The sequence below is a fragment of the Episyrphus balteatus genome, chromosome 3 (genome assembly GCF_945859705.1).
Source record: "Episyrphus balteatus chromosome 3, idEpiBalt1.1, whole genome shotgun sequence".
Classification (NCBI taxonomy): Eukaryota; Metazoa; Arthropoda; class Insecta; order Diptera; family Syrphidae; genus Episyrphus; species Episyrphus balteatus.
Window position 1 is genome coordinate 115,389,279 of NC_079136.1, and position 13,633 is coordinate 115,402,911.

Here is a 13,633-nt window from a genome sequence, read left to right on the forward strand (position 1 = left end):
AACCTGTTCCTTAATAAAAAACATTATCTAAGAATCTGTTCCATTAATTAACATTTTTTTTTTCAGCTTAAAAACTGGATTAATAAAATTCAAGGTCAAGGTGGTTGAGGTGTTTTTCTTTTTTAAAGGTCAATAACGCACATAAGCCTGAAACCCATTTTTAAAAGGTTTTTCTACTTTGTATTCTCTAATTGCCCATGCCCGTTGAACCTACTTTAATTGTTTTCTTTTTTTATTACTTCAGAGAAATCATGTTATTCTACTAATTTACTTTTTATACGTTTTTCATTTTTTAATTTCATGATACTCTAATTATTGTTTTTTTTTTATGGGTAACCATATAGAGCTTCTGTGGCTTAATTTTTATAGCAAATATGTAAAATAAAAAAAAAAACTGTATACTTTTGCTTGGTGTTAATTTGTCTAGCCTCGGAATATTGTGTTTAAAAATAAAAAAAAAAACAATTTCACTCATTCATGCTTTGCAGTACGAACTTTTTGGCATGAATTATTTGAAGAAAATTTAAAAAAAAAATGAGAACAAACACAAAATCTAGAATCTGAAATGTTTTACATTAGAATATTAATTGGTTCAGATGTGACTTTTCGTTTAAGCTAAAAAAAAATGAAAAACACAAAAAAATGAGAGATGTATGTACATTTTATTATTTATTTCTTGTGGGTCTGGTCTGGTGTCTGTTCGTATCCGTGTCCGTGTCCATCTGTCAACTACATAGATAGATTAAAGTTTGAATAGTCTATGATTTTAATGAACATAAATAAAATTGAAGAGTTAGGAGTAGAGGGTGGAGAGGAGGGAACATATAAGGCGAAGAATTAATGGAAAATCTGGCACTTCGAAATATGTATTATACATTTACTAATTGGGAAAATAATAAAAAATGTTTAGGGTTGCCACGTTTTCCCATTAATCTTTTTTTTTACAAAAATTAATAAATAAAACGATAACTTATTTATACAATATTTAAACCAAATTAATTGTGAAGAATCTTTAAAGTTTGTTTAAAAAAAAAAAATATATTAATTTAAACAAAAATAAAAATCAGTGTTTTCAAAAAGTGTTAAGCCTAAACTAATCTCAATTTTAAATATTTTCTTAATTTTGCCTTTCAAAAACTGAGCAGAAAAAAGATGGAGTTTTTTCTAGTGATGTAACTAAAAATGACATTACATCGAAACCGGTTAAAAGTACTTTGGATTAAAAGTGTCCGATTTTGTCGTACTTTTTTTAATACGCTTTTAGAGAGGGCTTTTAATCGGATAAAATCTTAGTCATTTTACACCAACTTTTAATTATTACAAAATAAAAAATGTAGTTTAAAAAACTTAAAATACGCTTTTATCACGAGCTCCGCGAAGCCAACATTTTTTAGCCAAACTTGTCTAATTCGTTTGTCCACTGTTTTTCCATGTTTGTCCAACCAAAATTTTCGTTTGTCCACCCTTTAAAACAAATTTTAGAGCACATTCTTTTTTTTAAAGAAGTCTGAAAAATGAAAAATGAAAAATATAAATCGCTCAAATTTTGAGATAGACGTATAAAACGAACTGCAATCGTTTGTCCATTTATAGTTATATATGCATACTAAATATTATTGTTTTTTTTTCACCCTCCGTTTAGGAGATATTCAAAAAAAATTGCACTGGAAAATTGAAATTCCCCTAAAATCCTATAAAATAGTATTTGTTTTCATAAAGTCAATACAAATACCAAAATACAGCTGAATTATGAGTCTTGCCAAAATTCGTTTCACATGAAGAGAAAATGAATATTTTTTTTCTAAAAATTTAAAATTAATTACCTTAAATAAAATGCGCGACTAGGTCAAACGAATGATCTTAAAGTTCAAGTTGTTTAAATTTTTAAAACTTTTTATGTATATACAAATTTGGTAAATGTAGCTATAAAATTCGTTCTTCAAAGGAAAAAAAAACATATCTTAAAAATTTCTTTGATTGATTTATTTGATTAAGATGCATTAAACAAAAAATCCAATTCGTATTTTAAAGTAATTTTTTTTATAAATATAACTTTTAACAAAAATTAATTTGCTTGCAATTTTGTATCAATTACTAATCAACACCAAAAACGAAAATATCAAAACAATTCGTTTTTAATCCAAAAACTTTTTTGTTAGAACTATAAAAATGCTTTTCTATAATTTACAAAAGTAAATTTTTTTCATCTCTTTCTAACGCTATTTGCTTTTGGAAAAAAACTATAAAAAGTGTTTTTTTTTTTAAACCAAAAAAATAAGCTTTCTGCATCATTGTTTTTAATTTTGAGGTCGGAAAAACTGTCACAAAATTTTCACTTTTTGACCAAATATAACTAAATACCAAGTTCGAAGTGGATCGATCGATCCATTTAATTTTTCATGTTAAATATGTAATAATTGGTTTTCGTATGCAAATCAAATAAGGTAGAAATGCAAAAATATTGAAAATTTTTAAGTAAAAATTATTTCATATCTTTCAATAATAAATAAAAGCGATGAATGCGTCTAAATTTTAAAAGTAGACGTTATTAGCATTAATTTGACAATAATTGTAGGTACTCGATGTAATACCAATTGTACTTTTTTACTTCAATTATGCAAGGATGAGATTAACTGGAAGTCCTTTGGTTTGCGTAAACAGGATTAGTCATCTTTGAGGGCTAAATATCCCTTTAGTACCTACCCAAATAATCCCAAATACTAAGTACCGATGCTTAAAGCGACAAGATCTTAAAAAAAAAACTAATCTTAGCTTCGTTTTTTAATTAATTTGCAAGTCATTGCCTTACTATGTAATTAAATATATTTTTCTTGATAATTTAATTCGATTAAGGGTCAAAAGCAAGATAAACCTCAATTGGAACTTATTTCCACAAATAAAGGTTTTTTTTTTCGAATTTTGAATTGATTTTATTATTTGTTAAATTCTGATAATCTAATTGTTGATTGAAAAATCAGGAGTAAATGCAATGAGACATTGCATTATCCAAACAATTAATGACTCATAACCGGTCTACGCGAATAATAATTAATGAGTGTGTACTTAAATTCTTGATGGTAGTAACCGATTAGCCATCAAAAGCCAGCGACTATAATCATTTTCTTATCAGAAAACCAAGAAAAAAAAATAAAAACAATGACAATGAAAATATAAATCTTATCAATTACAAAAAGAATAAAAATAATAAAAAAATAAATAAATTTAAAGAAGAAAAAGATAAGAAACTAGAATATTAATGAAAATAATGATGAGATTGGTTTTATAAATAAATTGCAATTTAACAATGTAATATTTGTAAACGGTAAACAAAAACCCAAAAAGAAGTTAGACCCCAAAGCAGTCGAAATCAAATGAAGAAAAAAAAATGCAATAAAGCCTAAAAAATATAAAGAATTAAACCAAAACCTGGGAAAGTAATGAAAGTCCACCCCATTTCTCCTTCATCTTCTTCTAATATATAAAAATCTCGTGTCGCAGTGTTTTTTATCAAACTCCTCCGAAACGGCTGGACCAATTTTTCCGAAATTTTGTACGCTTAACGGATAGGTCTGAGAATCAGCCAACATCTATTTTTCATACAAGTAAATGGTTAGGGTGGTCCCGAATATATTTTTTATTTTGCAAATTTTTGGAAAAATATTTTTTTTTTAATTTTTTTATGATTAACTATTTAAAGGTTCATATAACTTCAAATTTTAAACATTCTAAGATCAACCAATATTTTTTAATCGCAATTTTTTGTTGAAAAATAAAGTGTTTTATTATTGCAATACTTTTTTTTTATGTTTTTTGTTTTTATGTCGAAAAATATAAATATTTTATCATTGTGATGTCAAATAAATCACGTGTTTAATTTTTAATAAATAAGATTCAAATAAAAGTAATATTATGGAAAGAGTACCTACCTATAGACCGACTCAAGACAACACCACTTTAAACATCCCGATCAGACAGCTTGACTCAATACATAGCACGAGTCAATATAGCCCGATGCAGTTTTCAGTTTTGGTTAATGGAGTTCTTTGGTGTTAACTGGGAAAGCGAATGTGAAAGTGATCTATGGTATTGGTTTTGCGAAGAAACCATAATAGTCTAAGATCCCAGAGCAAATTTTTCGAGTAGAGTAATAACCGAAATGTGAGTATGAAGATTTATAGCTTTATGCGTTTTATTTACGAATCAAAAAGTCCGGCAGCTTTAAATCGCGTCTTAAATGGTTTTCGGGGGATTAAATAAAGCTAGTTTTCCAATCAAGATGAGTAGCCTAAACTCAAATTCACATTCTGAATATTCTGGTGCTGTGTCATTTTCCTCCGCTTGAAGATATCAATCTTGACGGTGCGATCGATAGAACTCAATACTCAAGATATAAGACGCTTAAGCGGTTATGTTTTGGAGACTTTTCTGTTTAGTAACCTAATTGTTTATTTTTTTTTTTTATTCAGAACTCTCCAAGAATGGAGCCGATATGGTTCGTTAAAAAGCTTATATCTTGAGTTCTATTTGTCGCATTGAATTATTCATGCTTTAGGGGATATGACAGAGCATAAGTCTTAATATTCAGAATGTGAATTTGTATAAATTCAGCCTAATCATATTAATATTAAAACTCACTTTGGAATTCGTTTTTAGAATGCAAAAGGCTTTAAAACTGCATAGGTATCTACATACATTTTGGTTAAACCTCCACTCGCAAAATTAGATGTGGGATCTCGGTTTAATACCAAAGACACAAAATTTCATAAAAAATCTTTAGTTGGACCACCCTAACCATTTAGGTGTATGAAATATATGTAGGTGTTTTCCGATTCTCATTCCAACCCGATATGGCCACAAAATATAATAAAAATCGTTCAAAACAAGATAAACAAAAATTTGGTTGGACCACCCTAACCATCTAGTAGAAATATAAAAGGAGATGGCACATTTTTGGGCCCAGTGTGTTCACTTACGAAATGGGTATCAAATGAAAGGTGACGGTAAGCACATTACGTGGGTAAAATATTTTCAAATTCGTTAGTGGGGTTTTGGAGATATTTGAGTTTGAAGTTTCGGATTTCAAAATCAAGATTTCAGCTATTTTTGTGATCAATTAATCGTAGAATGCGTAGAAAGGACTTTTTAGATTGGAAATTAGTTAATCTTTCTTTTTCTAGTACATCATTTTTCTCTAGGAGTTATACTTTCAGAGTAACAGAACCGCAAAGTATCTCATTCTCAGTAATTCCGCACTTAACTCTAAGGGTTGTTTAAAATATTTAAAATATCAAAAAACACACAATTTTCGGTAGTGTAACTCTGAAATTATAACTCCTAGAGAAAAATGATGTACTAGAAAAAGAAAGATTAACTAATTTCCAATCTAAAAAGTCCTGTCTAGTTTTCTGTCCGACCAGTCGTTCTCGAGATATTGAGACAAATGCGTTTTTCAAAATGGCGGTCGCCCCACAAGACCAAACAATACGCAATCTGAGATTTGTACTTGGGATAAACCCCTCTTCAATACTGCATTCAAACTTAGCTCACGTCATAGCTTTTTCCAGATTTTTCCCCATTGACTGAACTATAGTTTCTATTCTTATTATTTAATAGGCATATTTCAGCGCGTTTTTGTGTATTTTGCTTATTATAAGGTTTTTGTATGTTTTATAGAACTATTTTATATATAGAATTAAAGGTAACACATTAAGCTATCGAAAAATTACAAAAAAAAAAGTGCATGTCACCACTCAATATTTTGATATTTCGATGTGCCAAATGCCTAGCTTAAAAAAATCACCTTTTGAGAAGTAAATACCTAATATGTATTATTTTTTTTAACAAAGAAAAAAACTTTTGATACAGATTTATAGACAAGAGAAATACCTTTTATTTGATACCAATATTATTTCTGTACACCCATTATTACGCATTCTACGATTAATTGTTCGAAAAATTAGCTGAAATCTTGATTGTGAAATCCGAAACTTCAAACTCAAATATCTCCAAAACCCCACTAACGAATTTGAAAATATTTTACCCACGTAATGTTCTTACCGTCACCTTTCATTTGATACCAATTTCGTTAGTGAACACACTGGGCCCAAGCTCCATAGAAAAATGTGCAAACTCCTTTGAATGACAACTTTTTGAAAACACTGTACAGCTTATTTTTGAATGAAATTATATAAACAAATGTAAATAATAAAAAATCCTAAAAGTAAAAAAAGATAAAGAAATAATAAAAATATTTACAAATAGAATTTTATTGAAGTTTACCTTCGCCGGCAGTTGGGCACGCACCCCCTTTTTTTAACTTGGGGGAGTGCTCTTGAACTTAACACAAGAAGAGTGAAAGCACATTTATGATTTTGTATGCAACTTTTGTACACGATTTTTATTGTTTTTTTGTTTTATAACAAAAGAAACAAAAATGCAAGAAAAAGGGAAATTATACAAAAATGGTAACTTTGTGGCAACCCTACTCACTTGATTTGCTGTGATGCCCGGCGACAGAAGAACCTCCAGCTGCAGCAGAGATTCTTGAAACAGCCGACATAAATTCATTATTCTCATCTCTGCTGTAACGCATTAAATGCATGCTGCTGTGATGATGCAAGCTCGTCGCCGCTAGATTACCTGATTGCGCCGAATTGCTCGACGATATCCAAATAACATAGACAATGACCAAGCAGACGACAATGGCAAATGCCAGTGAGTTCCTTGATGTTGTGGCTGTGGCCCAGGCAGAGGCTGTTGCGGATTGGCGCGACGATTGGTTGCCCAAAGGACGATAGAGTATTTTCGGCATAGCGTTGAGTTGAGAATTTTGAGAAATATCAGGACAAGAGGGATGGCTCGAGCGCGGGCGCGGGGTTTACACTTGATTTTTTCTATCGAATTGGACAGAAAAAATTTGTTTTCTTCTGTGTTTTTCAGAGATTGGAATTCATTTTTAGAGACACTATTTATCCGAGTTTGTTTTTCTTCTTTGTTTGATAATGCACGATTTGTGAATGTATTTTTTATTGTTTCAATTGAGAATTTAATTTATGATAATTTTTCGTTATGCATTTTTATATATCGACAAAGACGACAACGACGGTGGAAGAAGAAAAAAACAAAGATAAAAACGACGACGACCGTGCAGGCGCGTACATACTCTACGAACGACAACTTTTTTGGTTGACAGCTGACAGTGCTAGAAAATTTGCACAATGACATTTGTGAAACGAAATGGGAAATGATATTTTTATATTTTTGCTACTTGAAAGTTCTGTTTGATTGAATGTTTTTGCAGTAATTAAGTTGGGTGTGTTTGATTAAAAAAATTTTTTTTGCATAGTCAGCTATTACATGAAGCCTCAAGAGGCTTGACTCTTTTTTCTAATTTTCTTTTGATAATCATTCTGTGAGGCGCGTACTATTACACGATGCCTCTTGAGTCCAGGACTCAAATTTGACATTTCTCTTTTGATTTAAAATTTGTTGTTGTACTGCACCAAGAAGCAAAAAGAAATGAAAGAGAATGTTGAAAAAAGGAAAAGTGGAAAAAGAAACGTCAAAAAAGAGTCTCAGAATTCCGACCCACAACTCTCTGGTCGGATAATTTTTTGTTTCATCTTTTTTCTCTTTTGCACTCATTACGTTTGAAAAGAGGCGCGCCTCTTGAGGCTTCATGTAATAGCTGACATAGTAGATTTTGTTTGAAATCATTTATAAAGGCTTAACTACATTCACCACTTTTTGAAAAAGTACAAAAGTGAAAATATATTTTTTTCTTTCTAGCGCAATTGTTTTGTGAAAAAGAGTAGGTATAGAAATTGTTTTTTTAGACCAAAAAATAAGCTTTCTGCATCATTTGTTTTAATTTTCGAGCCCGAAAAACTATACAAAATTGCGTTGGAAAATGTTCACTTTTGTACTTTTTCACTTTTTGAGCCAATGTAGTTAAGGCTTACGATGGTGAACTACCCAAGAGTAGATAGACAGAAAAAAATGTAATGTGAACTACCCAAGAGTAGATAGATAAAAAAAAATGTAATCTATTAATTCTAACAATTCCTACCTAATCCAGTAGAGATATTGAAGTGTTTTCACTACAGAAATAATGAGATAATTTGGCAAATTAATCAACTGGTCCGTCAAGCTGAGTTACTCCACAACGAAAATTCCAAAATCTGAGTATGAAGGAATTTGTCAGCTATTACATGAAGCCTCAAGCACCTCTTTTCAAACGTAATGAGTGCAAAAGAGAAAAAAGATGAAACAAAAAATTATAATTAGTCGTGGGTCGGAATTCTGAGACTCTTTTTTGACGTTTCTTTTTCCACTTTTTCTTTTTTCAACATTCCCTTTCATTTCTTTTTGCTTCTTGGTGCAATACAACAACAACAAATTTTAAATCAAAAGAGAAATGTCAAATTTGAGTCCTGGACTCAAGAGGCATCGTGTAATAGTACGCACCTCACAGAATGATTATCAAAAGAAAATTAGAAAAAAGAGTCAAGCCTCTTGAGGCTTCGTGTAATAGCTGACTAATTTGTTGCTCCAATCTCAAATTTATTGCACCTCTCAATTAAACACAACAGCTTCTGTAAATTGAAATCTCGCAGATATTACTTTTCATAGACCTATTATACAGCTTGCTTCATAATTTATTGAAGTTCGAACTTGAACAGCTATACAACCTCTTCCGAAGCTATCTGTCAAATCTCAAAGCCTCGGTAGAGCTTTGGTGAAGCTTCTTTTAAGCTTCTTATAGAAATTATAAGGACTTTGTTGTTTAACATTCTTCTTTTTCCATGTCAAACAACCTTACTAAAGTTAAAAAGAAGCTGAAATCAATCTTCGGTAATACCTTTGTGCCTGGCTACACGGTGATTTTTCAATCAACCTAAGCAGTGAATTTGTAGGCAAGAAGTATGAGGAGTGAAGGGGGAAGATGCTCACGAAGGGAACTGAATTTTCTGATGTCAGTACAGTTTAATTGCTAAATTTTTCCTCTTTTTGACGTTTGTTCCTAAAAAATGTAAAAGTGGACCATGATTGGGCACAACAATCTGTAAAGCTTTATAAAACCAAAATTGTTTGTGGGGTGTGTAGCCACCGCATGTGATTTTTCAATCGATTGAAAAATCACTGTGTAGCCAGGCACTTTTCCGAAGCTGAAATGTTAGATGGGTGTGGATTGCCTGTGAAGGGAGGTCTTGAGGAACTTCGGTAATGTGCGCCAAAATGATTGGCAGAAGAAATGTCCTTCTTATTACACAAATCAAAATATAGTTTGCATTGAACCTTATTCAAGTTAAAATTGTTAATTGGGTTGCCCTTGACTTTACAGCCCTTTTCTGGTAAACATCACAAGTCACAAAAAACTCACAAGGTGATCATAATACTATGTTTCCACCTATCCTAAAACTATGTTTCCACCTACACCTAAATCTACTTTTTCGAGATTTACCATACAAATTTAAATCTCCTGAAAAGTAGATTTAAAATAAATCTCCTCTATATCTACTTGATATAGCTCTAATAATGAAAGGAGCATGCCTAATTTTGTGAACGCACTCATTGTCAAATGTAATTTTTTTTTTTGACAAGCAAAATTGAATTAAAATTTATAAAGCATAGCCGGACGGAAAGATTGTAAATAAATGTAGGTAAACTCATACAAATTTAATTTATAAGTTATAAAATTGAAATAATAATTTAAAAATTGCAGATGCAGACCAAGAAACAAGACAGAAAGTCGTGGCGGCAAGAAGAAGAGGAACTCTTGGTGGAGATGTGGGTCAACAAAATTAGCCAGCTCGTGGGCAGAAAAAAATTTACAACAGCATTGCTTTGTAGGATTAACAAATGTGATCTGAAAACAATGATTACGAATTCATTTTTAAATAAAAATAACTAAAAGTTTTAAAAAGTAATGGGAAAAGTTTTATTTTTAATGAATTCCTTTTGAGATTTGTAAAATGTCATACACCAACGTCAAAATAAATCTTGGAAATGTCAAAATAAATATGATTTGGCCACCCGACAAACAATTTTGGTTCTATAAAGCTTTACAGATGCAATTTTAGCATCTGTAAAGCATTATAGAAGCAAAATTGTTAGTAGGGCAGTGAAAACACTTGGAGATTTATTCTAAATCCACTTAGCTAAATCTCGGATTTAGGGTAGGGGATAAACATAGTATAAATCCGAGATTTAGCAAAGTAGATTTAGAATAAATCTCGGACTGGGGGTAGGTGAAAATCTTTGGATTTATTTTTGACATTTCAATTTCTTTACATCCAGATGTATTTTTTAAACTAGTGAATAATATAGCCGTTAGAATAAATCTCTATATTTATTTTAATCTACTTAGTTAAATCTCGGATTTAGGGTAAGTGGTATAACTCGATTTTTTGAAGATTTATTTCCCACAAACTTCTCCCAAGCAAAAGACCAACTTGTGAGTTGTGACCTCCTTCGGAGCAGATCACACTTTTGAAAGTTTTTGTGTTGCGAAAAACCTCACAAAATCAAACTCAGCTCACCTTAGCTGCGTTCCTTTGGAAATATTTATCTACTTTTTAGTACTTAAAGCTGCTTTGAACTACTTTTTCAGTATAGCAAAGTAGATCAAAGTAGTTTTAAGTACTAAAAAGTAGATAAATATTTCCAAAGGAACGCAGCTCTTGTGAGGTTCTTTTGTGACTTGTGTAATTCAAAATGGACACTTTTTGAGTTTTGACACTATCATCCGCAACATGGGCCTTGAACCATGTGCTAAACCTCTCAATTTTACCACCGATTTCAGAAAACAAAAGTTGGTGAAATACGGATTAAATATTTGTAAACTGGCCGTTGCTCAAAGTCAATTACTTAATTTATTTTTATTAGGTATACAAAAATCACTCCAAAATTGTGTTATGTTAAAAAATCACATATTCGTTTTCAACTAAAAAAAAAATGTCAGCTAAAATTAGAGCCATCTACGTGCAGGTATCGCAAAATTAGGTGTGTTTTTTATTACCACCGGTCTTAACTGGACAAAAAAAACGCAGTCTGGGCTAAGCAATTTACATGTTAAATGCAACAACACTTTAGCCCCTTGGACTTATTTTTTTAGCCCGGAAAATTCTCTGGGCTTAACTTTTTCAACCTGCACGGAGAAAAATGAATCTAGTATTTTATACTCCATATGACTAGTAAGGAAATTAAAGTAAAAAGCCCTAGATTTTAAGTAAAATTTACCTTACGTATTGAACATTTCTTGGTTCCGTAAAGTAATTTGTACAAGAAAATTATGGTGAACAAAATAAAGTAGTATATACCTTACGAGTAGCAATATTTGCTTTACGTAGAGTAAAATAAACCTTCATCCAAAAAAGTGTATGACTCTTTTCACTTTAAGATTATAGTAAAACATATTTTACAAATTTAACTATTCTGTGAATAAGTTTTACCTTACACTAAGGTAATAATAGGTGTGTTTTTTTGTTTATCTATATAGATTTTGTGCAAAAAAACGACATCGAGATTTTTGAAATCGAAACAATTTACGTGTTAAAAACAACAAAAACTTTATCTGTATAGATTTTTGAAAAATCCAGATAATTATCCAGATTTTACTTTCTCTCGATAAAAACAGTAGTGCCAAGGAAGTTTAATTGTTGTGTTCATACAGAAATATCTGAAAATATTAACAAAAAAAAAAAAGCGGAGAAAACGAGGTTTGAAAAAAACTCTCATAGAAAAAAATAATCAAAAATGTGTTTGACATGGTTGCATTGAAATGTTAATATCTCGAGATATACGCAATGCACTTTTCAGATAAAAGTCTTAAATGGATCCTGATAAGATTGTTGAACAGATATGTATATAAAATTACCAAAGTTTTTTCGAAAAATTAGAAATAAAAATAAAAAAGTTTTCACATTTGATTTTTAAAAAATCGAAAAAAAATTCAATATGGCTACCTTCAAACGCTTATAACACAAGAACGACGCAACTAATGTTAATGGTCATGGTCTTAAAATGTAGCTAAGAATATACAGATAATTTTTGGTTTTTTGTGAAAAAACAATTTTTTTGAATCCAACATGGATGCCATGGCCATATGAAAATTTTTGTTTGCATCCAACATGGATGTAATGGCCTTCCCACTTCGGAGTTAAAATAAAAAAAAAACAAAAGCAACATTTTTGATAGACAGCTGCCAAAGTATATGTACAGTGGTGCCAAATGTTTGCATGGATTTCAAAAATCCCGATGTCGTTTTTTTGCACAAAATCTATATAGATAAACAAAAAAACACACCTAATATTACCTAATTCTAGGAATTTTCCCCTATACATAGTAATAACTCTTAATTGGTGTCATTGAAAAGTCTGCCATTTTGTCTTCCATGTGTTTTGGAAATTTTTTTTTTGTCAAAGCTTTTAGGTGTCCGGGTGCGGAATAATTAATAAAGAAATAAAATCTGTGTTTTTCTTTTGGAAGTGAAATGTTTTCTTACTTTTTGTGTTCCTTTATGCGTTGTTATTGGCTCCGTAATTACGGATAGCATATTTTTTTCTTGTGTTAGAATAATATATGACGTATCCATATATGCATTAACATCACTCAATCTAATTAATTCATGAAGAATTAGAAAAAAATTGGATCAAATAAAGTCAATTCCATTTTTATTGATGATATTTTCCTAAATAAAATTGTTTGTTTGCACCTTACAAAATTATAATAAACTAGGTAATTTATGTAATTATTGAAAAACATAACAGGGTCATACGTTACTTACTTCTAAAAAGCTTTGAGGATTAAGTACGTGTTACCTAGTTATGCTTTTCAATAATTACAAAATTCAACTTTTTTATTTTAATTTTTGTAAGATAAATGCATACAATTTTATTTAGAAAAATGTCATCAATAAAAATGAAATTGACTTTATTTGATCCAATCTGGAACTAAATTATATACCTTCCATAGAGAAGTTCAATTTACTTTAAAAATCAGTATTTTCAGCCTTATAGTAAGGTAAAATTTATACCTAACTTTCTAGTAATTTCTATTAGAAAGTCATACAAAAAAAGGCTTTAATGTAAAGTTAATCCTAAGCTATAAATTTACTAGAAAAGTAAGGTGAATTCCATTTTATTGGGGAGTCATCCCTATTTAAACTTTACATTAAAGTTAAATATACCAGAAATAAGGTAGTTCATACCTTATTTTTTCTCCGTGTGTGCTACCAAATTTACTTGTTCGTAAATTGTTTAGAATTTGTTTAAAAACATAAAAACTGATGTTTGGAATGACAATTATTATTTTAAATATTTATTTAATACCTAGTTAGTTAAACTTTTTTTTTCAAAAACACACAAGAAAACCCAAAAGCGAAAAATATGACAACTCTATATTTTTTTGTGTCAGCTGACTTCGGAACATTTAATACGCAGTGCTGCCAATTTTTCTCGGTAAGCCCCAAGGCGTTTGGTAATAAAAAACACACCTATTAGGTGTGTTTTTTTGTTTATCTATATAGATTTTGTGCAAAAAAACGACATCGGGATTTTTGAAATCCATGCAAACATTTGGCACCACTGTACATATACTTTGGCAGCTGTCTGTCAAAAATGTTGCTTTTGTT

General features: G+C 30.3%; 1 protein-coding gene across 2 annotated transcripts in view; it reads right to left on the reverse strand.

Annotated features, from left to right (window-relative positions):
* The window catches only part of LOC129913412 (galactosylgalactosylxylosylprotein 3-beta-glucuronosyltransferase S), a 47,079-nt gene extending 39,890 nt beyond the window's left edge, over positions 1-7,189 (reverse strand). The window contains exon 1 of one of the 2 annotated variants that reach the window (XM_055992050.1): positions 6,640-7,189. In XM_055992050.1, coding sequence (XP_055848025.1) covers positions 6,640-6,811 — 172 coding nt within the window. In that variant the 5' untranslated portion in view covers positions 6,812-7,189. Of the gene's footprint in view, positions 1-6,489 lie in introns of both variants that reach the window. The other variant, XM_055992049.1, reaches the window with a different exon arrangement.
* Between the last annotated feature and the right edge of the window lie 6,444 nt (positions 7,190-13,633).